The sequence below is a fragment of the Nymphaea colorata genome, chromosome 5 (assembly GCF_008831285.2).
Source record: "Nymphaea colorata isolate Beijing-Zhang1983 chromosome 5, ASM883128v2, whole genome shotgun sequence".
Lineage (NCBI taxonomy): Eukaryota > Viridiplantae > Streptophyta > Magnoliopsida > Nymphaeales > Nymphaeaceae > Nymphaea > Nymphaea colorata.
In genome coordinates this window covers 545,796-571,282 of record NC_045142.1, presented here as the reverse complement: position 1 = coordinate 571,282, position 25,487 = coordinate 545,796, and the positions used below count along the sequence as shown (strand labels likewise).

Genomic DNA, 25,487 nt, shown 5'->3' with positions numbered 1-25,487 from the left:
GCACTATGAAGGAATCCAAGAAAATTGAGTGTGCGATGCAGGAAATTCTTCAGAGACAGAACCATGTGAATTTGTGGGAGATCCATCATACGGCGATGGAAGAAAGACCAACTTAAAGAGTTGGCTTGTCCAGCCTAACCTGTCAATTGATTTCTTCAGTTCTCCTGAAGAGAATGACTGATTTTCTTATCTGTGACTTAACGTAAGCTTAAGTTACTGTAGATTCTAGAATGTGTCTTGGATATCATGTATTTGAGATTGGTTCTCTCTCTCTCCCCCCAATCTCCACAGACACATACATATATATGCTTAAATCAATTTCTAAAAACTGAGCTATATTTCAACCATCAACTCTAATTAATGTAGTACTTCATATTTTCTCATTAAGCACGTACATAAAGCATGATGATCCTTTTACTCATGAATCAGACGTTCTCTCTGTCTTTCTCTCTTGGTGTTCGTTAGAGAACAATCACATCACTGCACCAGTTTTCATTTGTCAACCCCAACACTCATGATTTATGTTTCTTCTAATGCGATCATACTCGAGAATGCAATCAGGTTCTCAATCACATTCGTTAAGTAGCTATCTGTGTTGATTAGAAGAAGATGACGCGCATACTTTTATCAAGTAAACCCACTAACTTCTCCCAACTTTTCATAATTTCTTGGTGACTGCACATGGCTGAGGCCAGCTTCTATTCTCACTCTTTCTAATTAATGTCCTTACAAGAGGATGATGTACGGAAGATATGCTAAGCTAATCAACCGTTGAAAAATGGAGAAGTTCCGCATTATGAGTTGACGAGATAACAAAAATAATTTCACAAGTTCAAAAGGCTTTTCATTGTCGCAGTTGAGTTGTGGAGCACGCTACGATATCTAGAAGGCTAAATCTTGGAAGCTTAAGCATGTACTCGTTTTTTTTGTTTGTTTAGCAAAGGTTGAACTTTCCTGTGGGAACTTAAAGAATCCAATCTTTAACTGAATATGGCCAAATTTCAAAATGTAAGAGTATTAAGTGTATGATTTTATTTACAACTAAATTCTATCGGAATCCGAATCCGATTAAATATTTGTTTATATCTGAATCTAATCGGATGTTATTTCTTAAATTCAAATACGATCTAATTTCTTAATCAGCTGTTATAATTTTTTTCATATCCAATTATTTAGAACAGTTCGGTCGGAGCTTTGACCGGTCACCCAAACACATCTTAAACTCCTGTGTTTGAGGTAGAACAAATGGCATTTTGCCTCCAAAATGAATCTAAAGGTCACCCAAGCACACACTTTTTTTTTTTTAATGTTGTTTGGATGGAAACCATGTCTGGGAAAAATGACATATAATTTGAAAAAGGTTAAAAATATAATAATAACGGGCCGTGTGTGCCTTTGACAATACATAGAAAAGTAGGTATGTTCTTAATTACTCTCTACTTTAAATGTATTTTTGATTCTTGCTTTTTTAATGCACGACTGACTCATAAGCTAGAAAGGACGGGCTTGGACCAACTCTAGTGCCATGGTGCGTGCTTCTTTCTCTAAAAAGTTATTCCAAATCCCACAAGATGCTGCACGTTACTTGCCTTTTGTTGTCTTTCTCCTTACTGTACTGATATTGGCACACATATTTCCTGCAATTATAGAAAACAAAGGCGCAGATCTTAGTACAGCACACAGCTCCCTCTCTGAGTTGAAGAACACTGCTCAACTGCCAATGTTGAAGGAACTACAAGTTCTGAATATCATTGAATGAGTTGACCTCCAACTAGTTACTGGAAGGGTGATGAGAAGCTTCTGCCTTGGAGTTTTATATGTTCTGTGGGCACTCGCAGTTTCAATATGCTAAGTTCCTGCCTCAAGAAAAATTTCTTCATTCTGTTAGCAAATAATAATAATAATAATAACTTGGTAGCCCATAAAACTTGATTCAATGATCTTGTTTGGCTGGAGTAAAATTTTCACGGGAAAAGTTCAGCGTCCAAGAAATTTCAATTTTTTCTTTAATTTCATGTGATTTGGAGTCCATGGTTGGAGCCAAGTTTGGGATTTTGTTGAAGGAGAAAGAGTTCCAAGACCAAGATATCACTGATTTAATAAGCAACTCCCTCAGATGACTGGTGGAAGGTTCACTAGCTTGTCTATTACTGTAGTCTACCTAATCCAAGTTTTATGTCAAGGAATTTTCTTTTCAGATGCATTTACTAGATCTCCACTAAGTCCAGAGGTGGTAAACACATCTTCAGGGGGGCCGTTCATCACATAGGTCCACGATCTGAGGTTTGATCTGAAATGGAATCCACCTGAAATTCGAATTTAAGACCTCTATTGTCCCCAAACCTGTAGATCTCTATCAGAAGAATGGGGGAAAGGGGATAGGAGGTGATGACTGACTTCAGATCCATATCGGATTAAAGATTCAAAGAGTATATATCAATGTTGTAGTCTATTCATCTTCCAAACAAATGGTCTAAGGTCCTTGTTAAGGATCATAGCACTGCGATCACCAGAACTCTAGGAACTGAAGTTATCAAACAAGTCTCTTAAAATTGGACTTAAGAGCCTCAGTTTTTTGAATGTAAGAATCAACAGGCGATCTAAAGCAAACTTCCAAGTTAATTTATCCTACACAAGTTTTGATATCATACATATTTAAGGTTCATCAAACAGCCTCTTACAACAGTAAGGAAAAAAAAGAAAAAAAAACATCTTACAAGACATATATGGAATGGCAGACATCAGTTCCTCTTATATAATTGCAACAAGATCCACCACTGATGGAAGATCTATTTCCTATCATATCTTCGCATGTCTGCGCACGCGCACAAGCATGTACCCCCCCACACACACACGCATGGAAACAAAGCTAAGTGGGACCTACCTTCGAATTAGGTAAGTTCTGGGAACCCTCTTGGCAATAGCCTGGTTTGGAGACTGTGCTTTGCTTGCGCAAGTGAAAAGGAGGAAGACTTAGTGGGTGGACCCAAATATATTCCAACTAGGGCCAAAGTTCAGTTTGGTCTCTTCTCCACATTCTTCCATTCCTTAATTGGTTGAACCAACTTTGGATTCATTATCCACTTCAGCATTTGCTGACCTGATATATTTTATCTCAAACAGTAGTCACTTTATCCTGTTCGACCAATTATGTGAAAGAACTGCACTTTTGTTCCCGGGATTAGACATCCACCCATGGCTGCCATTGCAGTCATATGGAGATACAAGTTGAATTGTTAAGGGTGATGTTGTGCTTTGTCTGTGATTCTTGAAAACGATAACAAGAGAATTACAGGTTTGATAAAAAGCATAATCGGGGAATATGGATGATGAAATTCGGGAGTTTTTATGCCGATTGAAGTGTGACCAACAATTTCAAGATGAGAATTTACAGCCCTGCATTATGCATTACCTTTTGACTATTCTTCGATCTTCAGACAAGATAAACATATAAATGTGGCAGTTGTTCATGATTTAGCTTTCTCATGTTAGTGCAACTGAGAAGCATCATGCCATTTATGAACTATTATTCCCCAAGGAATTCAAACTTGATCATTGTACAAGTGATGCTCATGGTGGCCCTCATAACAACAAAGATTTGGGCACAAGTAGGGCCGGGACCATGGATTTTCAGCACATGCCACCGAAGAGCCACACACTTGTGTCCGACGGCTTTGTCGCCTTGAGAGTCCTTTCCCTTTCATTAAGTACAGAAAGAGAGATTAAGCATCTATTTGTGTGCCTTGCTGCCACTACCCTACTCTAGCATGATTGATGTGCTATTCTCTTACATTCTCCATAATTGTGTCTTATATTCTCATCGGGAATCATTTTCAAATCACAGAAGAATAAGCTTCTAGCCAGCCTCATGCACACCATGAGTCAAGCAATTGGCCTGCTAGGACCCACGCGTGACACACGCGGCGAAGTCAGCCAATGTTTAAGTACTCGTTTTTGCCTTTGCTTTGCCAACTTCTATTGAGTATAAAAACTGAACTTGGTGAGATGAGATTGCAGAATATAGGCACACTTGCTTCCTCTTTCTTATTAATTGTTTGGAGGAAGAGGGATTGAAGCAGAAGAAGCAAATGGCACAAGGGTATGCATGGGTCGTGTGGCAGTCCCGGATTGGCTGTGCCTTCCGGACCGGCTGGGCATGTATCATGGTAGGCTTTGCTATTGAGTACTACAATGCGCGGCTCCACCGGCCAATGGACTTCCAAGCATTTGCATACTTGACAGCCACACTCATCATCGGCGAGGCTTGCCTGGGTGAGGCCATGCAGGGCGCAGCGCTGGCCCTGTATGGCGTAGTCCAAGGCGCCTGCCCTGCCTTGCTCATCTTGTGGGTGATGGGGCCGTCGAGCCTCTCGGCCTGGACCATCACCCTAGCAGTCACAGTTAGTGGCTTCCTCGTCTCATTCCCAAAGTCCACACACATTGTGACCAAAAGGGTGGCACTTGGGCAGATCGTCATTGTATATGTTGCTGCTTTTATGCGTAGAGGAAATGGCATTGATGCCCGTGTCTACCCTTTGCATGCTGCATTGAGCACAGCCATTGGAGCAGCTGCTTCAGTTCTCGCATTACTTGTGCCTGTGCCTAGGCTAGCCTGTCATAAGGTGTGCATATTGAGTTTCTTTGCCTCTTTGAATCTTAAATTTCTACTCTGTTTCTGTGAATACTAGACCAACTTTACATTATAGTTGGCAAACCCGTGACTGAGTCTCAGATCAGCAGATGACCGGGACAATGAGTTGACTAGTCAACTTGGTCGAGTTTTAAAATAGCCTTAATGTAAATGACTGTAGCTGATCAGACAAGTCACGGCCGAGTAGGCCAAATCAAACTGAGTTAGGGGTGAGTCGGGCCAACTTAACTCGTGGTTGGATTTTTTAGCGATCCAACTTGACTCGAGCGATTCCTCAGCCAGCTTCGCGAGTTTGCCAATTATGCGTTACACCATTAAAACTGAAACTGCATGGCTGGAACACATAAATATGGTATTAGGGTTTGTTTAGCAAAGAAATTTTGTATGGCTGGAACACATATCGAGGTTTCCTTGACATGAATCTAAAATCAATGGATGAAAAAGGGTCAGAATCAGTATTCTCCAAAGAAAGAAAAAAAAAAAAAACACCTGCTTGATCACAAAAACAACCAAAAGGTTTATCTCTATGTCATGGATCATGCTGACCACGTTCATGCCATTAGATTAGCCCAAAACAACTTAAAATCTTAACTCGGCTCCAGGTATACATATTATGAACTAGAGAGAAGGATCTAGCTATATTTATAACTGATGCTACTTGCTAGCGTACATGATTCCACAGTGAGTTGTGACTCATGTAAGGGTGTGCACAAGAGGGCTAAGTGACGTCACAATATATAAACAACGGTGGTGACCTCAGTCTTGTAGAAAAAGAGTAAAGTTCCTTGTCTAATCAGCCTTTGTCTTTACTAATGCAGATTAAGGAGAAGATTCAGTTAATAGGAGAAATCTCCTCCAGTATGCTGAATCTGCTGGCAAGTGCGTACTCTGCTGAAAGCATTTCTTCTTCAATTGCCTCTCTTTCCCAAGCCAGAACACTTGGAGATGTCAGAGCTCATCTTATCACCACTGTGAGGGATAAACAGGTACTGAACACTAACTGTTGTTTGATCAAATATTTATATATTCGTCTTGAAGCTCTCTAAGTGGAACTCATATTTCTTGGTGAAATGGCAAGAACCCAAATGTCATGTCCATCTACTTGTACATTTGACTTGGATCATGCGTTCCTGATGATTAAGAGATACTCTCTCCCAATGAAATTTATGAAATTCTGCGGACCATAAGTTCTAAGCCAAATCCTATAATCGATCCTTAGGTTCATGGAGATCACCGCGCTTAAGTTTTGAAAAGCATGAGCTCTCTCTCTCTCTCTCTCTCTCTCTGGACCCTTTTCTTTATTTAGGTCTTCGCAAAATAGTTGCTGGTGCTTCTTGTCTGATTTAAGTAGCTAGATGTATAGTTCGTTAATCACTCGCTAGATGATAAATATTGGATGTCCAATGACAACATATGTTTTCTGCAGAGGTGAAAATTGAATTGCTCACTTTATACTAAAATTGGCGACCAAAGGTTCAAAATTTTCTTTAAAACGAGGACAATCCAAGATGTGGATAAACAATAGGAAAGTAATTCAAGATTAAAAATTCAAACAGTGACACTTGAAGGGCCTAGAATGGTACCTAAGAAAAATGGATTAGAAGGAATACTAAGAAGCACTTTGTCTAAACTCTCGTTCTGGTTTTGGATACAGGCAATTATTGGTTGGGAGAAGCCTCTTGTTGGCTGCTTGACGCCCAATTTTAAAGCCTTACTGGAGAAATTTCTCTCGCTTGAGAAACCCATAAAAGGAATGGAGATTGCATTGAGCTGTTGCCCTTCATTCCCCACAAACGGATCAATGGGAGACAAAGAAATCAAGGATCTTTCAAGTGCCATGGCGGAAAGAATTGGGCACTCAATAGAAACAATTATGGGTTCAGCACATAAAGATTCGAGACAAGTGTATGACAACGACAGCCAGCCTCCAGAGATGCGCTTTGAAGCACTAGAAGCGGTGGCACCAACATCTTCCAGGGATTTGCCTCCCATCTTCTTCCTCTTTTGCATGAAGAATCTCTACGAAGGCATAGTGCTGCCCCAGAAAGAACAGGAGAAAACTACTGACGTGCCCAAGAAAGGGACACCAATGAAGAAAGAAAAAGGTACTTGGTCTCTAAAGATCGACACCGAGAGCCTGTTAATGGCTGTAAAGTGCTCAATATCCTTAGGACTCTCTGTTCTTTTCGGGATTCTCTTCACCGATGACAATGGGTACTGGGGAGGACTTGCTGTTGCTCTCTCCATTGCGTCACAAAGAGAACCCACGTTCAAGATGGCCAACATAAGGACACAGGGCACAGTTCTGGGCTCTGTTTATGGGGTTTTAGGATGTTTTTTCACACAGAAGTTTGTGTACATGAGGTACATAGCATTGATACCGTGGGTGGTTTTCACTAGCTTCATAAGGCAGAGTGAAATGTATGGCTATGTAGGAGGCTTGACCGCGTTCATCGGAGCAGTAGTAATTCTAGGAAGAAGAGACTACGGTTCACCTTCTCAATTTGCCATTGAGAGAATCACAGAAACTTTTGTGGGTATACTTTGCTGCATCCTTGTTGAACTTATATTCCTTCCAAGGAGGGCTTCAACTCTAGCAAGAGAGAAACTCTTAGGAACATTAACAGATATCAGTGACTGTATCTCATTGATTGGTTGCACCGACATACCATGCCTAAGCTTTCCAGAGATGAAAGAAGCAGGAAGGAGACTGAGGACGAACTCTTCTGAGCTCAAGAATTTGATTGAAGAAGCGAAGACTGAGCCAGACTTTTGGTTTGTTCCATTCCCTCATGCTAGCTATAGCCAGGTTTTAGGGTCATTATCTACCATTATTGAGCTTTTAGACTTCTTGGTTGATACAATTAACTCTCTTCCTCAAGCATTTGAGATGTACGAGGCCCTAAGCGAAGACCTTGAAGAATTTAAAGACTGTATCAGTTCGTATTTGATTTGCTTTCAGGAAGTCCTTCAGGTCAAGTCTTTGAAGGGGTTGAGTGAAGAGTACATGAAGAAGAATGAAGGGGGTGATCCTGAGGCAGGAGGGGTCGACATTGTTGATGGGGATGTGGTAGACAAGGTTATTGAGTCATTTGTTAGGCATATGGGAGAAGCAGTGGCGCATGTTGAGGGCATGAAGGAGATGAGGGTCCAAATGGTTTTGGGCCTTGGTGCTATGGGGTTTTGCCTTGCAAACGTCATGAAGGAATCCAAGAAAATCGAGTGTGGAATTCAAGAAATTCTTCAAAATGAGAACCCTTTAGCTCATGTGAATTTGTGGGAAATCTATCATATGCTGATGCGAGTGAGATCTTCCTGAAGAGTTATAATGCTGTTCCATTTTTAACTGCATTTGTCTTGTGTCCCCTGCAAGAACCTAGAAACTTGCTTACATCAAGTTAGAATGAACTGATGACAACTGAACCGTTGTATATTCTTCAATATATTTGCCTATCATGTATGTAGGTAGCATATGTATTTCTCGTGTATGTACTCAACCAAATGATCACTAGTCCTGCAAGAGGGACCCCGTTCTTCGTGGCTTCTTGCGTATGGTCATACACTAAAATCTGTGCTTTACAAGCTCCCCTTTAGTTGTGTTTCTGCAAAAGCACAGTCAAGAACAATTTTTTTTTAAAAAAAATCTTCCTTAAGAAAACGCTCGTCCTTCTCATTCAACCTTGACGCAGGTCAATGTTTGGTTTTAAAGGGTGAGGTTTTTTCAAGTAGAGAGCTTAAAAAAACAAAAAAAAATATGACACGGTAAATTTTAAAAAAATAAAATGAGTGAGAAACTAATTATAACACAACATCAAAAGTAGATTTGCAACAAATAAAAATTAAAAAATGAACAACAAAACAGTTTGGCAGTAAAAAACTCGAAAAAATGAACAAAATGAGAAAAGGAAAAGGTAAAAAACAGGTGAAAAACTCATTTTCACGTTCTTTTTTCATTTTAAAGTTTTTCAAAAAAAGAAATCCATATTTTACCACATTCGGGCTGTTGGTTGGAGAAATCTAAGTCTTATATATATATATATATATAATGGAAATACATGGGCAGAAATGTTACCAGAAGGCATTGGTGGGGTACGTATCGACATACATAGTGGATGAAGACAGTAGTGAGTGAGTGAATAGCAGCAAGGACAAGAGCGTGCATCATGAAGGCGAAGCTCATCCGCAAGTTGAGCTTCGCCCGTGCCGATTCCACCTTGGAGCGTAAATGATGTATGTACAAAAAGGTGCGGCTACTCCCCGCTCCAGTCAACGACACAACTGCGTGATGACAAAGCATCAGCAGCTTAGACGTTTTTCTCCGTAGTACCATCGAGTACTTATGGTACCGGCAGCGACGGAAGCGTTACGCGTGGGCACTTGCCCACACGGACCTATTGATATTTGTGAGTAATTTTCCTCGTTTTTATATATTGGTGCTTCTTAAAAAAATTTAAACTTTATACATAATGCTCCTTAGCCAGAGTTTGCTGGCTCCGCTCTTAGGTACTCTACACCTTTTTTATTTACGTAAATCTAACTATTAAATTGATGAGCAAGCAATAGATCACTGCATCTTTAATCATGTTTTCCATGATAATATTTTCATATGTCAAGTTTGAGCTCCTCGCAGCAATTACTTGTACGGAATGTTAGTGGCACCTTTTCTCTTTAAATCTGTACTCTTAGCAAATGACACTTGCAAGTTAAATGCAACTAAAGTAGCTTAGTGGTAGTTTTACACAAAGGGCAACTATCTTTGCTTTTAGATAATATTGAATATCTACCTAGTTGGCTTATATATATATATATGTATATATATCCTCAAATTGAGTTGATATGGAGGATCAGAAAGCAAAAGGAAGAGATCTATCCTTTCTTGATTGTCGAGTGCACTTCATCTTATGAACATGGCCCTGTAGTCGACATGAGTTAGTTTAAAATATATAAATGTTATTTTATATTTGTAAATAAAATATAGGCACTTGCGAAATGAACTGACTGTCGGATTGTCTACTAGGATCTGCATACTTCTGCATGTTGAAATATTAGTCCAGATGTGATACTGTAATCATCTAAACTAGAACAGTTTTCAGATCTCGACCTCTACTTTAAAAGAAAAGCTTTAAGCACGTTTTGGTGATCAACTATCTTCATCAAACATGGGATTGGCGTTGGCCCACATTTGCACAAGCGTGGGATGGCAGAATGCGTGGGCTGCGGCATGTGCACACCACTGAAGGGGATATCGGGATTCTGCCATTAATGGAAGCTTCACATTCTGTGCCAAGTTTTTGTCTTATGCCGGCCCTGCTTGATGTAAACAACATCGCTTTGTGCTTCAAGGTGTAGGGATGTCAAAGGGTTTCGGACTCGAATCAAATATACACTTTTACCATATCTATTTTTTTGGAGATCTATATATTTGATTCAATTTCATATTTGAATTTGGATGAAAAAAAAGCATACCATATCTAAATCTAATTTCTAAATTAAAATCAGAATATGACTCCAAACAGGACATTTATTTAAAACTGTATTTGTACCAATCCAATCAATATTTACTTCAATCCGAGTCCAAATCTGATCGGATGTCGGATCTAAATTGGCATCCCTATCAAAGTGTTCGGGCCTATTACTGCAATAATTTGAAGGAATAGGAGAACTGGGTATTCCCCTTCCATGCGATCCAAAAATAATCAAACACCCTCTAAAGGACTTGCCATATGTGTTGCACATCTTATATCAATATTGCATAGAAACCTAGTTGTGAACAATCAAAGTGAATGAAGAACGTACAACACCATATTAGTCTACGAATGATTCATTAAGTTTAGCTGCAGGAGTGGAGCTAGAATTTTTTCATGAAAAAGCCGAATTATAGTTTCAAAATTTTAACAGAAACTGAAATACAATTTTTCAAAATTTTTATATAAGATAAAATGATTTTTTAAATTTACATTTACTTTTTTTTAAAAAAAAGAAAACTTTTTGAGTGGGTCGGCCAAGGTTCCTGCTGGCCCTTATTTAAATGAATTCTGGTTTTTTTAATTTAAGATGTGGAATGCTATTCGTCATTATCTATGAACATTCCTAAAAAGATAAATGACCTGATTTAGTTTCTTGACATTTGATAAACGTATTTGAATTACATTTACTACATTACTTATCTACTAATAAACTGCTAGGGATCTCTACTTAACCCAAACTTGCATACATTCGAAATACATCCACATGTGTGCGTGCACGTACAGACGCACACAAGGATGTACTGGTCTATAATAAGTTAGGTATTTCAATATTAAAATCTGCACTTGGGCATCCTTCATACGTTTCTTGTGAGAATCTGATCGGATTGACAAAAATTTGTGGGTGGGGTCCAGCATTCTAAGTACGGACAAAGTTCAAGCATGCCACATCTTTCCTCTTTATATGATACACCAACTTTGTATTCATCACCTACTTCATGATCTTATCAATTGATACTATTGTGTTTGATGTTCTCTCGTCTTCTAGTGCCCTTTCACCTTTTGCATAAAGAGATTTTCGTGCCATGAATCACTGCAGATGAACTGTAGCTTGCGTGCCTCATCATGCACTAAACAAGTTCATCCTCTGATCTCTTTACTTCACTTTCATTTTTGCTTTGGATTGAGAGAAGCAGAACTGATTGCTGCCATGCCTGCTCGAAGATTTCTCATTGCTGAGGCAGAAATTTCATTTTGGTTCATGCATTCAGATGAGTGGGAGTGGGACCGTGTGAGGGTTGAAACTTTCCTCGCTTCAGGGCTTCTCCCCCTGTGCTTCAACTTTGCAATAGAGAACGGAAACTGATGCCTACCAGTCCCCACACCATCTATCGTGCCAACACCTTCGGGGATTCTTTTTAGTTCATGCATGGCTCTTGCAAGAAGTCATTCATGTCTAGGCACATTGCCGGCCAGATCTGGGACCATCACTATAGTTGGAATCTAAGTAAAGAAGAAAATCTGAGTCTTGCCTTGTCTAGGATGGATGTCACCAACATGAATCTAGACCATAGTTTGGGAAAACATCTCGAAATCTCTTTAGCTTGCTTTAAAAGCGTGACACTATGCAATCTTTGCCTTTTCTATTGATGGAACTTTGTGAAAAATCTCATTTTGGAGGATGACATGACTATGATCGATACAACACAAGTTTGGCTTTCGCTTTCTCTATTTAGAATCTTCCTTCTTTCCTAGTTGTCTTCAATGAATAGAGGCTTAAGTGACTCCTGAGCCTCTTATCTCTAGATATATAGTAAAGCAACCAGACAAGCACCACTGTGTGGTATTGCGAAACTGGGTGGATAATGCAGAGTTACACAGCCTTCTTGAGAAGCAATCTAAGCATATTCGAAAGTAATGAACTTTGTGTCCCATTAAAGATGAAACTGTAGTTTTGTAAACCATGTTAAAGGTGCAAACCATGTTCTTTTTGTCTTTACTTGCTCTCTTAATGTTAAAGGAAGCACCTCAACGGCTATTCATCCAACGCCCATTTCAACGTTCATCTCAACTTGCCTCAAATATCAGAATTATTTTAAGGAGGGTCACTCCTTACCGTTGTAAAAATTACTGTATATATTTTCTTGATTTTTAGTAAACAATAAAAATCTTTCCATTTAATGTTTCTTTCTTGTTCTCCCTCAACGTGTCAATCCTCATGAGTAAAGCATTTCACATGGTATCAGAGCAATGAAGACAATGATATGTGGAGTTGATGAGAACAGTGATAGACGAAAGGCGGATGATGTCGTCCATGTTGAACCCAGCGGCGCAGATCTGTCCCATGTGATGCCTAACCCTTTCTTTATTCACCATTCAGACAACCCTGGAAATGTCTTGGTTTCACAACATTTTAATGGGGAAAATTATGGGACGTGCAGTAGAGCCATGTTGATAGCTCTTTCAACAAAAAATAAAATTGGTTTCATTGATGGTTCTATCAAGGAACCAGAAAAGGATGATCCGAGCTATTATCTATGGGTTCGGTCCAACAATATGATACTTTCTTGGATCTTAAATTCAGTCAACAAAGATATTGTAGAGAGTGTTATTTATTCGACTAATGCTAGAAAGGTCTGGGAAGATTTGCGAGAACGATTTTCTCAAAGTCTCGCCCCTCGGATCTATCAAATCTAGAGTGCTATTAGTCATCTACAACAAGATACTATGACTGTTGTATTATATTATACCAAATTAAAAGCTCTTTGGGACGAGCTTAGTTCATATTCTCTCATTCCCATGTGTTCTTGTGGGGCCATGAAATCGTATTCGGAACAAATCTAAAGGGAACATGTTATCAAATTCCTAATGGGTCTCAATGATTCTTATAATGCTGTTAGAGGCTAGATTTTACTTCTTGATCCCCTTCCCAATGTCAACAAAGTTTATGCGATGGTCCTCCAAGAAGAAAAACAGCGTGAGGTAGGGTTTTTTGGTTCAACTAGTGGAAGGACTGCAGCCTTGCCAGTCAAACAAAGTGAGCATGTTAAACAAATCAGTCATGATGCTAACCATGGTGGATTATATAGAAACAAAGGAGGACGACAAAATCAGCCTGTTTGTATCCATTGCCGAGGAATTGGACATATTAAAGAAAAATGTTTCAAACTCATTGGGTACCCTCCAGGGCATCGATTTTATGATCCTAATTTTAAACCGCATATTGCAGCTAATGTATCTCAAATGTAAAATCGACTCCCTTTGATGGTGTTGGGGGTCTAGGTTGTAGAGGATTAGATACTAAAGGTTTTGCTCTAGTATTTACACTTGAAGAATATCACAAATTGCTGTCCTTGGTGAAGAACCAGCATACCAATATAAACTCTGCAAGTAATGCAGCTCATGGAGGTAATGTTTGTTCTATTAACACTCAATCTTTTACTTGGATTATTGACTCGGGAGCGAGTCGACATATATGTGCTGATGAAAATATACTTCAAAACTTAAAATCATGCAATGTTCTCGTGACATTACCAAATGGAAAAACAATTCCAGTCCATCAGGTGGGTAAACTATCACTGCCTTCGTTTGAAGCTAATGATGTTTTATGCATTCCATCCTTTAAAGCTAATTTACTTTCAATTAGCGAACTAACTAAAAGTTTAAATTGTTCAATAACCCCTTTACCTGGTCATTGTATTATTCAAGACCTAGAATCGAAGATGACGATTGGGTAGGGTGAGGTGAAAGGTGGACTATATGTTCTTCAACAAAGACCAACATGTGTTCAAGCTTGTCTTGCCGTTTCTACTCATGAACTTTGGCATAAAAGATTAGGTCACCTTTCGCATTCTTGCTTAAAGTTAGTGAACAATTATTTAGATTTAAACTTTGACTTGAATAATGATTATATTTGTGATGCTTGACATCGAGCAAAACAAACTCGACTTAAGTTTGGTTTAAGTAAAATATCTACTTTGCATCATTTTGATTTAATTCTTTGTGATATTTGGGGTCCTTATGCTTAATCTACTATTTCTGGTGCACATTATTTTCTTAGCATTGTAGATGATTACTCTCGTGCCACTTGGATTTTTTTAATGCAACATAAATATGAAACATTACACCTTATCAAAAATTTTTTACTTTGATTAAAACACAGTCTAATTGTCAAATTAAATCTTTACGAACAGATAATGAGACTGAATTTTTTTCATATGAAATGAAAGATTTTTTACAAAAACAAGGTACACTCATCAACATAGTTGTGTGGCTACTCCATAACAAAATGGTGTAGTGGAACGTAAACACCACCACTTTCTTGAAATTGCAAGGGTCTTATGTTTTAAATCTAATTTACCTTTGCATTTTTTTGGTGAATGTGTTTTGACAGCCACCTATCTAATAAATCGCATACTATCATCAAAATTTAATGAAAAGTCTCCTTTTGAAATATTATTTGGAAGAAAGCCAAACATCAAACATCTTAGAGTTTTTGGATCATTGTGTTATGCCACGAACACATACCAAAACAAAGACAAATTTGATTCTAGAGCGACTAAGTGCATTTTCATTGGGTACCTTGAAGGACAAAAAGCCTATAAATTGTATGATCTTGAGACACATAAGGTGCTTGTTAGTCTTGATGTAATCTTTCATGAAAATGTTTTCCTTTTTCAAAATAAAAATTTTGGTGAAAAATGTATTGTTTTACCCATTCCATATGATCTACATATTTATCCCACACAAGGTACGAGGAATGAAATGTCTCTTACTACCCCCCTTAATCTTGAACACATTGACCTAGGAACCAATATTTCGCCTCCTACACAAAAACAACATGTACAAGTCGAACAAACAAATGAGGAGCGCTTAGATACAAATGAACCCAACCTATCCTTGTTTGATCCAGATCCAGATCCAGATTCACCTAGGATATCTACTCGTGTAAGAAAACCTACGGTCTGGTTAAAAGTTTTCCAATGTTCATTTCTTATCTCACCCTCAACCAACGACATCTCCAAATCAGGTCAGCAAAAAGGAATGAGGTATCCTATAAGAGATTTTATTTCTTTTCATCGCTTCTCCAGTAATCATTTTGCCTTTCTCACATCTCTCGTTTTCAAGTCTCAACCAAAAACCTTTGAAGAAGCAGCCCAACATAAAGAATGGAGAGATGCCATGGATAGCGAGATTCGTGTCTTACAAGAAAACATGGCTTGGACTATTACATCAGTTCCAATAGGGGCGAAGCCAATCGGGTGCAAATGGGTTTATAATATTAAACTAAAATCAGATGGATCCATAGAACGTTACAAGGCTAGGCTGGTGGCCAAAGGATACGCTCAATAAGAAGGATTGGACTATAATGAAACATTTGCTCTGGTCGCAAAAATGGTCACGGTACGTACTCTTTTTACTATAGCAGCTAATCAAGATTGGATCATGTGCCAAATGGACGTCAATAATGCTTTTCTACATGGCGACCTACATGAGGATGTTTACATGCAAATACCTCAAGGGTATGTCAAACAAGGGAAGAATCAGGTATGTAAATTACATAAATCTCTTTACGGTTTAAAACAATCTTCAAGAAATTGGTTTCATAAGCTTTCAACTGCTCTCGAAGATTATGGATTTATGCAATCTAAAGCTGATCACTCTTTATTCACATTCAAGCGTGATAAAATCTTTCTTGCTATTCTGGTATACGTTGATGATTTGATAATTGCAGGAAATGTACAGGACGAAATTGATAACTTCAAATCATTTCTATGTAAAAAAATTCACATGAAGGATTTAGGCAAACCTAAATATTTTTTGGGAATTGAAATTGTCTGTTCTTCAAAAGGTATATATCTCTCACAACAAAAATATGTTGTAGATATTATTCATGAAACATGTCTTTTGAAAGCAAAACCAGTAGAAACGCCAATGAAACAAAAGCATGGGTTGGATGAAGATCATGGAGACTAATCAAGGACCCAACACAATATCAGCGGCTTATTGGAAGACTAATCTATCTCAGCATTACATGCCCAGATATACAATATGTTGTGCACGTCCTAAGAAGGTTCATGCAACAACCACGCATACCTCACCTACAGGCGGCATTTCGAGTGATTCGATATCTCAAGAAGAATACAGGTCAAGGCATTCTAATGAGTAAAGAGAATAATATGCAGTTAAGTACATTTTGTGATTCAGATTGGGCTACCTGCCATTAATTGCGACGATCTGTCACTGGTTATTGCATATTTCTAGGGCCAGTTCCCATAACTTGGAAGTCAAAGAAACAACAGACAGTGTCACGATCCTCTGCTGAAGCTGAATACAGATCCATGGCTAATATGGTATACGAAATAACATGGTTAAGATATCTATTGAGTCATTACTTGGTTTGTGGTTTTAATGAAGTTGGAATCTTTGGAGTTAGTCAACTAGCAGATTTATTCACTAAAGCATTACATATAGCTGCAAATCCAGTTTTTCATGAGCGCACAAAACATATTGAACTAGATTGTCATATCGTATGAGAAAAATGGCTTCAGGGGACGATACACATATGCTACATTTGAAGCAAAGACCAACTAACAGAATTATTCACTAAAGCATTAGGAAAAAAAGGTTTTCATGATCTATTGTTCAAACTTGGTGTCGTCAATCTAAGATTGACACCTGTTTGAAGGGAGAGTGTTAAAGGAAATACCTCAACGGCTATTCATCCAATGCCCATTTCAACGTTCATCTCAACTTGCCTCAAATATCAGAATTATTTTAGAAACTTTTGTCACGTGAAGAAAGGAGGGCTCACTATTTACCGTTGTAAAAATTGTTGTATATATTTTCTTGATTTCTAGTAAACAATAAAAATCTGTTCATTTAATGTTTTTTTCTTGTTCTCCCTCAACGTGTCAATCCTCATGAGTAAAACATTTCACACTTAAATTGTATATATCCTTCTGCAAGTGAAGTTCTTAATAATGTATGCCTTGAGCGATGTGATATAACTGGTTGGACCAGTGGCTGGTAGGCTGCTACTCCATGGTTCAAATCATTGTGGAGCCCGACCTTTGCAACCGTGACTTTGTCCCAAGACCTTGTGGGTTGCGGGAATGATTCGAGGGAGTTTTATGGTGAGCGAGCGAGCCACAAAGTCCCTCTCACCCACATTGGCTTCCTCCCAAAATATTAAAAAAAAAAAATGAAGAAAAACGTTAAGAATCTCTATTTTTCTTTCACGCTTCACACTGGGGCCGATTTTGCTGGACTCATTGTACAATATCCTAATGAGATGGATGCGGATAATTTGATTCCCTCCAATGGCAATCCATGTGCAAGTCAAAGCTACAGGCATACTAATACAATTGAGAGTCGTCGACGGCCCGAGCGCTGAACTCTGAGCTCGAGTGCTGAAGTGATCAAATCGACCCTTAAGATGAAAAGTCAACGCTGCCCTCTCATAAGAGGAGCCAGAGTTCAGTGTTTACTGCTTAGGCCCTTCCTAAGGCCATTCGGTCATTTTTATGGGCATTTTGCCATTTTTGTGAGATTGGAGATTGTGGTACATTAATGTGGTCAACATGAAGGAAGCAAGCCAAAGTCATGACATGGGGTGAAGAGCGGAGCCAAATAATCAAAAGGCCCGACAAGACAACCATGAAACCGCCAGCCCAAAAGGCATGCATGCATCTCCATGGCAGCCTCTTCTACAAGCTCGATTGTGAATCTCGCGAGTTTGAGGAGTACCACTTGGAGTTTCACTGCAGGAACAAGTCCTGCAGCGGAAGAGAAGAAAGGAGACGGCCATCGATCCCCATATACGAGAATATAAGAGAAAGAAGGGAAGAAGTGGAGAAGCCCAGAGTGGGACCTCGAGATGGGGCACTGTTGGAAGAAATATTGATGGTGAAGAAACCGAGGAAGCCGTCCTACAATCAATTGATTGACCCTTACATGGAGTTATTTTCCTTGGATACCTTCATTTAGAAGAACTTTATCTGCGCTTGCATCGCTCGCAAAATGGCAAGCAAGGTGGTCGTCTTCACGCACTCAATTTCGAAGGGTATGAAGCATGATTTAGCCTCTACGAGGGACTCCAATGCCTACGTTGTAGTGGGATTAGTTCTCAGCAGGACATTGCTGATCATATGCATGCCATAATGTGGTGTATACGCTGGGGAAGGGGGAAAAGCTGGAAGGGCAGCTTCATATTGTGATCCAATCTGTTATGGATCATGGCATCGGTGTGAAGAAGAAGTTCAAATAGTCGAGGCCCAAGAAAGCGACTTCTCATTTTCTCTTGACAACGGAGGCAAATATTCAATCAATTTTACTTGCAGCTTTATCGTCTTCTCGACTTTAGGGAAAAATATGTCATGCTTCAAAGTATGAAATAAAGCGTCTCTATTAGTGACGTTCATGGATTGAGGAACTTGTTTCACCTAAGTAGTCATGAGTACTTTTAGGCTGGATTATATCATTTTGTCTGAATCTGTCCTTCTCAAGTGATTGGACTCGAAACTTCTTATGAAGTATGGACTGCTCTAAGAGATGCACATGCTGCTTGATGACGCACATTGATAAGTAGTACATATTTCATGCGTCTTACAACATCTTAAATCCCTCTCTCTCACTTGAGAAAGGCTGGATACAAGCCATGTTGGGGCCGAACGTGGGAACCTCATTAAGACTGTTAATGATCAAAATACCCTCAGTTCACATTGAAAAGCAAAACTTTTTGTAAAGACAAAAATAAAAATCACCAAAATATACCATCTCTTACTGCGAATATATGTTGCACGCAACTCACTCCCCCGAACATGTGGCACCCTTGTTAAAGCAACCCAACAATAATCTCTTTTTGTCTTATGAGCACAGACTGAAAAACGGCAAACTTAATTAAACAGAAGGAACTGTCACATGAATGATCCACCAACATGCTTTCATCTATTCAACATTTCTATAGGATGATATATATAGTTTTGAATTTTGATGCATTAATGACACAACCTGCAAACAGTTTCTTCCAAACGTAGCACTTTCTTTCTCGTAGGCATAACCCTACTCCGGATACCATGCACCTACAACTACAAATTATCAACGCACCTACAACTACAAATTATCAGCCTTTTGGGCTCCAAATCAAGAAGAGAGTGTTCCAGTGGCAGAGCCACATGGTGGCTGGTGTGGAAGTTGCACACACCAACTTCACAAAGTTAGTTTAATATTATGTTAATATTTTGATATATTTGATTTTTATACATATAAATGTTCTAAACAAATTAAAGATATTGAATGAATGCTCTTACAAAAAAAAAAAGGCTCCGCTAATGGGCAGCAACTCCTCACCACCGTTTGCATCATCTTGCCGAGTGAAGAAGAAGAAGAAGTGGCATCACGGAACTGAATCCGACTAGCCAAATCAGATGAACTTGACGGCAGAGGAGTTCATCACGAACTTCCACTTTTGCAATAGATGTTTAATACAATTAAGAAATGCAGATAGAAAATTTAAATATAATGGTCTCATCATAGAGATATATATATATATATATATATATATATATATATATATATATATAGAGAGAGAGAGAGAGAGAGAGAGATAGTCCATTTTCTGGCAATCAAGACAAGGACAAGGTTGTATTTTCTTTGAATGATAACAATAACTTCCAATTACAAGAACAATAACATACAATATGATACATCCAAGTTAAACGAGGTTGTCTTTAGTACCCAAGGTGCCTCTGGTAGCATAAACTAATGCCCTTCTTGAGTCTATTTCCACTTGTAGATGACCATATAATCTCCAATCTGGGTTTTTCTTTGTTAAAGTCACTAATTTTTCCTGTCTTCAGTATTCTTGTGAAGTCTCAACTCTCAAGATCTTCATCTTCCTCATCTTAAATCGTTTTTTATTTCCCTGGCAGTATACTATAATGACTTAAGAAAATATTCTTTCCTGTGACACTGTCAATTTTGAACTCTACTGACATTGGGGCTGCCACAACAGAGTAAAAAATTATATAGTAACCGACGCCGAGCACCGTCAATGCTCTAGACAATAAGACACATGTAAAGGATGTTTCAGGTAGGAAAATTTAGATCTCGAGCAGTGCTTCAATAGTGGGTTAAGATAAAGAAAATAAAGAAGAAGAAGAAAAAAACATAGTGTACATGGTGTTCCTGGAGCATGCGTGCAGGAACACGTATTCTAAGACTATTTTTCTCATCAAATGCTTTTAAAAGATTCAGCATGAGTAGTTCAATTGTAGTTGTTAAGTAGGCAGTTTCTTTTTAAGTTTAGCAACTGGAGGAAAGCGAAACCACACCTAGCAAGAAAGAATATTTTCTTATTCACTGTAGTATATTAACAGGAAAACTAATGTGATCTAAGATGGGGAAGATGAAGATCTTGAGACTTCACAAGAATGCCAAAGCCAGGAAAAATAAAGATGGTTGTGACTGTATCATAAGAAAGGCAGGATCTTCTTTAGTATGAAGTTTGATAATAAGTATCGATTGCCTACTTAGCACTGTACTAGAGGCACATAAACGCAAGGAGAAAGGTCTGAAAGATAACCTGAAGTCTGAAGATAACCACGCGGTCCACGCTTCCAGCTGTCTGCGATCCCTGGAGTCCTCTTTGATCCTTTGCAAAAAAAAAACACTCACCGCAAGTAGACCATATGTTTTTGGCAATGAGCTCAACTTGGTTCGGCTCTCCTTGATGAAGCCGAGCATTTCTGGTCATCCAAAGCTTCTCCAACATCGCATTAACCAACCTCTCTTGAAGCTAACGGAGTAGCACCAGATGAAATTTCGATGAGGGATCCTTCGTTTACCAAACTTATCACCAACCCTCCAAGACACCTGAGTCTGAACAGCGCTCCGTGCCACGATGAGACCCTTCATGAACCATGAGGTGCGCCTGAAATTCTTCTTGGACCACGGGGAGTTGGTGTCGCTTAGAATACGCTGGTAGCGAAGGATAGTCAAGGCAATGAAACTTCCGCAAGGGGTTTAAAGACAGAACCTGATTGAGATCCAATAACGATCTGATCCAATTAATAATATCGTGTCTTACCCCAAGCCATTCTCACCAGCAGAGAGTGGCAGCTAACCGCCATGGTACTCGTCGGCATCGTCGGCACCGTTTTGCGGCTGCCAACACACCGAAGGTGCTCTTCTCTCTCTCTCTCTCTCTCTTCCCCATCTCCCTCTCTCTCATGGTCTTCGTGGCCGATTGATTATTTGGTATGCCTATATCTCCAGTTTTAGCATCTCCTAGCTCTCAACTTCCCGTGTCCTGTTGCCATGGAGTTCTTTTCATTGAATGGAATGTGAATCCTAGGCTTGCCTGATGTGCGAACAACTCGTCGGAAGGCGTTCGGTGTGTTTTTTTTGGGTTTTTGTGCAGCTGAGGGGCTAGAAGAAGTGGGGAAATGACGGACTATGACCCTTTCTGTCCCCGATTTGCGTTCTTCTCCTGTGTCTCGTTTTCCGTATTGTTGGCGTTTTTAGGGTTTTGACCCTTGAAGGGAACTCGGAATGACGAACTGTCTTGTGGGTGGTCTTAATTAACGTTTTTCTGTTTCCTTTGGGGTTCCTTGCGAGTCTTGGTAGCCAAAATTTTCTGTGTGGTTGTGGCGGAGTATTAGAATTTTTTGTTTTTTCCACCCAACTTTTCCCTTTGAACCTGTTCTGTCTCTGCCTCATAGATGGATATTTCATGTAACGTCGCGATTGTTCTTCTTCAAAAACAGTTTGGTTGCCGTTGCTTTTTCTCTTTTTTGTTTCTGATGTTTAATTGTGGAGCTTGAAGGTTGGTTGATATCAATTGGTGGGAAATGGTGGAAGCAGGATTAACTGTAATGCGCGAGTAGATCAACAAATCTTGTGTGTAAGTGGCATATTTAACTGCCAAAGCATGATGAAATGTTTGTGCCACTCTCAGTTGACAACCCTGTAAAACAGAAAGGGAAGAATTGATTTGAAAACGCTGAAAACAGTATTCACCATTTCTCTGATCAGCAACAGGCCATTTCTCTTCAAGAAGAAGGCAGCCCGCTATGGTGGCATGCTTCCTCCGCCGAGCTACTAGTCTTCTCTGCCCGAAAAACACTCGTTTCCTCTCTCAGACCCCCTTTATCCCCTCAAAACCCCGGAAGTTCGAACGCTCCAATCCACCATTTCACTCTCCTCCCATTCCCACAATCTCTCCGTCGACGACTAGCCTATCCCCTTTACTCCCCAACAGCGGCATCGATTCCCGAGATCTCTGCATCGAGCTAGTGGATCCCGATCTTTGGAGCGTCTCCTACAGCGTTGCCGAGTTCTCTAGAGAAGCTTCCAATCGAGAAAGAACGGGACTTGATGGGAGTTGCCCTCTGGAAGAGCGAAAAGATCCTGACTTCGACGAAATCGATGACATGCGTCTCCGTGGCAGCCTCTTCTACAAGCTCGACCGTGACTCTCGCGAGTTCGAGGAGTACCGTTTGGAGTTTCACCGCAGAAACAAAGGAAAGAGAAGAAAGGAGAAGGCCATTGATCTCCAAATAGGAGAAAGAAGGGAGTTGCTGGAAAAGCCCGAAGTGGGGACTCACGATGAGGCACCATTGGAAGAAATGGTGGTGAAGAAACAGAGAAAGCCGACGTACAATCAATTGACAGACCCTTACATGGAGCCGTTTTGCTTGGATATCTTCATTTCGAAGAGTTCCGTCCGCGCTTGCGTCGTTCACAGAGTGACAAGCAAGGTGGTCGTCGTTGCACACTCGATTTCTAAGGATATGAAGCGTGATTTGGCCTCTACGAGAGACTCCAACGCCTGCATTGCAGTGGGAGCTGTTCTGGCTCAGCGAGCCATTGCTGATGATATTCATAATGTGGTGTATACGCCGAGGAAGGGGGAGAAGTTGGAAGGGAAGCTTCAGATTGTGCTCCAATCTGTTATAGATCATGGCGTCAGTGTGAAGGTGAAGATCAAGCAATCACGGCCAAAGAAAGCGAATTCATTTTCTCTTGCGAGCCGGGGCAAATGAAATTTTTGCAACTTCTCTTCCGGGCAATCAAATTTTCAGCAATCAACTTTACTTGCAAGACATGTATCTTGTGTATGCTTGAAAATATGAAATACACTGTCTCTAAGCGTTGTTCATATATTGAGGAATTTGTTTCATAAGTAATAAAAAAAAACACTAGTGGTCAGAAACACTGGCTGACGTGAAATTGGTCATCCACAAAATTAAATTGTAACCAGAAAATGCAGATCAAACGATTGCTTATCAAATTTTGTTCAAAAATCCTTCACCATATGATTGCGAGCTTGCGTAGGGGAAGAGCATAGCTCGTATAAAGCAAATTCGCAAGGTAGAAACATGTTCGTTAATATGAGGTTGGATTAGATTTAATTGATTTGGATGGAGTTGCTTTTCAGAAGGAGATTTGATAGAGAAGCTAAGAGCACATTTGTTACATGCCCTTTTAGCAGATTTTAAGAAATAATAATAGCATTGCAACAAAAAGCAATAGTAGCAATGGTGAAGAGAAGTGCATGGTTCAAATAGTCCACGAACCACATGTTGATACCTGGTCAGAAATATTTTGCTGGAATATGTTTAGAAATATTGTACAACTGAAATCTATATGACTGTTTAGGAAGAAACTTTCAATCAGGTTTCTCGTGTTAGAAGAGAAAGGTTGCAGTAAGCAGCACTGTAGCTTGTCTGTGGTGTTTAGAATGAAATCTTTATTTTCTTTTTCTACAATTCATCCATTGTTCACGATGTGTCTTGTCTGATTTCACCTCATTCTCTATACATTACACTGTTTCTTTTCAATGGCAAGGAAGAAAAGAATCAACCGTGAGTGTTGAATGATTGTGATTCTATAGTTCGAGGTTGTTTTCCAGGCAGTGGACGCCTTCTCCATCTAATTGGACTAAGATTAATCATTCAGCATGTATACATCATTGGGAGGCCACATTTACTAGAAGAAATCGCAATGGAATGAAGCGTATGAAGGATGATCTGTATAGGATGCAGCTGCTATCGCTAGGAAACGCAGAGAACACAAGGGCATTTTAAAACTCATCTAAAGTAAGATTTGCTTTGATTTGTGCACCAGACACATCGTAGATGCTACTGATCATCTGGTTACAGCTCGAAGCAGTTTTTGTAGAGACGACTGAAACAGTTGCTGATCTAGAGTGGGTGATACTTGATCTTGGTTGCTTGCAGTTGTGGTTCAATGGTCGTAGGCATCATGCAGATGCCAAAAACAACGTTGGGGTTCTAGTGCCAGACTTCTGCTGTCCTGTGATTCCATCTATGATCTACCTACTGCTGCGAACAGGAGACCAATTTGAGTGCATTCACCTTGGCTTGGATAGTACTTTTCTTGTTTGGTGCGTAACAATAGCTACGATGTAACACAACTGTTGATCTTTCTAACTGGTAGCATCTGCCTGGCTCTATCTTATCAATAGAACATGAATGATCTTGTGAAGATAAGAGCAGTATAAATCAATTAGAGCTGGTGATAAAATAGTGGAATCCCAGTAGCAAATATTCAAGACCTGAAAGTTATCTTCTGCTTTATCATTAAGAGCAGTAAAAATCAATTAGAGCTGGTGCTGAAGTAGTAGCAAATCCAAACCTGAAAACTATCTTCCGCTTTATCAACATTGCTTATTCATTTATGTTAAGGTGTCTGCTTGTGAAGGAGGCCTTTGGGAATATGCATACGCATCTCACTTTCTGATCACAAGTTAAACAGTTGGGATAAAAAGATCTTGAGAAGATCATAAAAAAAAATGAGAAACAGTTTGCCCTCATTTTTTTGTTGCATCAGATTCCTGGGCTTCAGTTGGATTGTGTACTAACTGCTTGAACCAAAATGAGTTCATGCGGTTTAGCTCGTCTATTTATCCACATGGTCTGAAGTAGGAGAGGTTATATCGCCACCGTTTCATCTTATAAAGTCACCTCTTTTAGGTTTCAGAGTGCTGCCAGTAGGTTTTCAGGTCTCCTACTTTCAGGTGTAAATTCAGTAGAAAAATGAGCATAATCATAATTTAGAGATTCAAATCTAAGTTTTTCCTTTTTTTCAAAAGGCAAACTAAGTTAATCCCTAGCAGGATGTGCCAAGGGACACAATGGCTTCAAGAATGTCTTAAAAAAAAATCACTTTAACGGAAAATTACTTCCAAGAATAATAATACCATGGGAAAGCTCAAGCTGCAAAGTGGCCGTGCAGTGGCAGCTTAATCAGGAGTCTTCATTTTCCTTTACACCTTTGCAGCTTTGAGCCCACTGCTTGTTCTTTCCCTGTGCTGCTTAGTTTATGGAAAATTTTACAGATACGTA

The 25,487-nt window shown here is 39.5% G+C and overlaps 2 protein-coding genes across 2 annotated transcripts; both read left to right on the top strand.

Moving 5' to 3' along the window:
• The first annotated feature begins 4,035 nt into the window (after window positions 1-4,035).
• On the top strand, window positions 4,036-7,970 carry LOC116254754 (uncharacterized). Its single transcript, XM_031630313.2, has 3 exons — window positions 4,036-4,622; window positions 5,470-5,637; window positions 6,306-7,970. The coding sequence occupies exons 1-3, from the start codon at window positions 4,089-4,091 to the stop codon at window positions 7,968-7,970; spliced, it is 2,367 nt and encodes a 788-aa protein (XP_031486173.1). The 5' UTR covers window positions 4,036-4,088.
• A 13,186-nt stretch (window positions 7,971-21,156) lies between these two features.
• Window positions 21,157-23,280, top strand: LOC116253853 (uncharacterized). The gene is made up of 2 exons (XM_031628816.2): window positions 21,157-21,299; window positions 21,944-23,280. Exon 2 carries the CDS (start codon window positions 22,191-22,193, stop codon window positions 23,160-23,162), a length of 972 nt encoding a protein of 323 aa, XP_031484676.1. The 5' UTR covers window positions 21,157-21,299; window positions 21,944-22,190; the 3' UTR covers window positions 23,163-23,280.
• The last annotated feature ends 2,207 nt before the right edge of the window (window positions 23,281-25,487 follow it).

Coding starts and splice junctions, on each gene's coding strand:
- LOC116254754 (XM_031630313.2), top strand. CDS start 4,089: ATGGCACAAGGGTATGCATGGGTCGTGTGGCAGTCCCGGATTGGCTGT. Junction 4,623..5,469: donor CTAGGCTAGCCTGTCATAAG/GTGTGCATATTG, acceptor TTACTAATGCAG/ATTAAGGAGAAGATTCAGTT. Junction 5,638..6,305: donor CCACTGTGAGGGATAAACAG/GTACTGAACACT, acceptor TTTTGGATACAG/GCAATTATTGGTTGGGAGAA.
- LOC116253853 (XM_031628816.2), top strand. CDS start 22,191: ATGGTGGCATGCTTCCTCCGCCGAGCTACTAGTCTTCTCTGCCCGAAA.